Source organism: Oryzias melastigma, linkage group LG22 (genome assembly GCF_002922805.2).
Source record: "Oryzias melastigma strain HK-1 linkage group LG22, ASM292280v2, whole genome shotgun sequence".
Taxonomy (NCBI): Eukaryota; Metazoa; Chordata; class Actinopteri; order Beloniformes; family Adrianichthyidae; genus Oryzias; species Oryzias melastigma.
The window spans coordinates 6,517,491-6,518,538 of NC_050533.1; the positions used below are offsets into that span (position 1 = coordinate 6,517,491).

A 1,048-nucleotide genomic window follows, 5' to 3' on the forward strand; every position below is an offset into this window, starting at 1 on the left:
GGAGGAGCGCTGTTCTTCTCATCTTCACTGTGCCAACCCTCATACTTATCTACAACATGAAAATATCAACATCTTTCAGGTTTATTGAAAAGCTGCTTGATGTTCCAGCCAGTTGCCCCTCATCTATCTCTGATCAGAGCATCACTCCACTGGAAAATACACAGCACTTCCTGGTGTCAGCCTACATGGACCAGAGAGTAAAGGGTTTTGACATACGCATCATTGGCATTTTCAAGAGAGACTCCATTCATCCATTGTTTTGCTCTTTCTGTTGTGAGGGTGTATTCAACAAAACCACTCCTGCAACTGTTCACATAAATGAGGACCACTTTGGTTTCCCTTTCAGTGCCACATATGTCCTTTGCAAAATCCCGGAAAGCTGTGATGCTTCTCATGTCACTGTTCTGACTCAGCCGTTCACAAAAAACGTATCTAACCCGATCTGGCTTCCTATAAGGAACAAGAAGAGCCACGACCAGAAAGAGAGAAAGCTGAATTTCACCGTCTGCATCTCCACTCTCTTTGGAAATTACAACAATGTGCTTCAGGTTGCACAGAGTCTAGAGATGTACAGGTAAGCAAAGCCTGAGCTCAAACCAAAAAAACAAATTTGTGCCTTTTAAGTTTCACCTGCAAATATCTAAAAAGTCGTACATGAAAAAGTTTCAATGCAGCCACCACAAAATGTTTATAAAACTTTACATTTCATCATGTGTTTGAAGGACAACCAATTCTGTAATGTTGGTTCTTGAAGAAACACTACATTAAAACAGTCAGTAGCTCTTAGAAAAATGGCTATTGTCATATATAAAGAAATGTTTGGATCAATAATCAAATTCAGCTTTGCTGCTCTTTCAGTGTGTTTGTCCTCATGGTGGCATTTACATAAAAAAGAACCTATGATGGCAAAAAAGCAAGACTAAACTGTAGACAAAATCTAGGTTTCTGAGAGTCTTAATACACGCCATTCACACAAACTGTGATTGTTCCTGTCACACTACCTCTTTTGTTTTATTTGTTGATGTTGTAGCATGCTACGATGCCTTCT

The 1,048-nt window shown here is 39.6% G+C and overlaps 1 protein-coding gene across 1 annotated transcript in view; it reads left to right on the top strand.

The window, feature by feature from the left end:
• Positions 1-1,048, top strand: part of LOC112143902 — a 12,927-nt gene that overhangs the window by 5,950 nt on the left and 5,929 nt on the right. Inside the window, exon 3 of the mRNA XM_024268145.2 lies at positions 458-574. Within this exon, the coding sequence (XP_024123913.1) occupies positions 458-574 (117 nt within the window). The remainder of the gene's footprint in view (positions 1-457; positions 575-1,048) is intronic.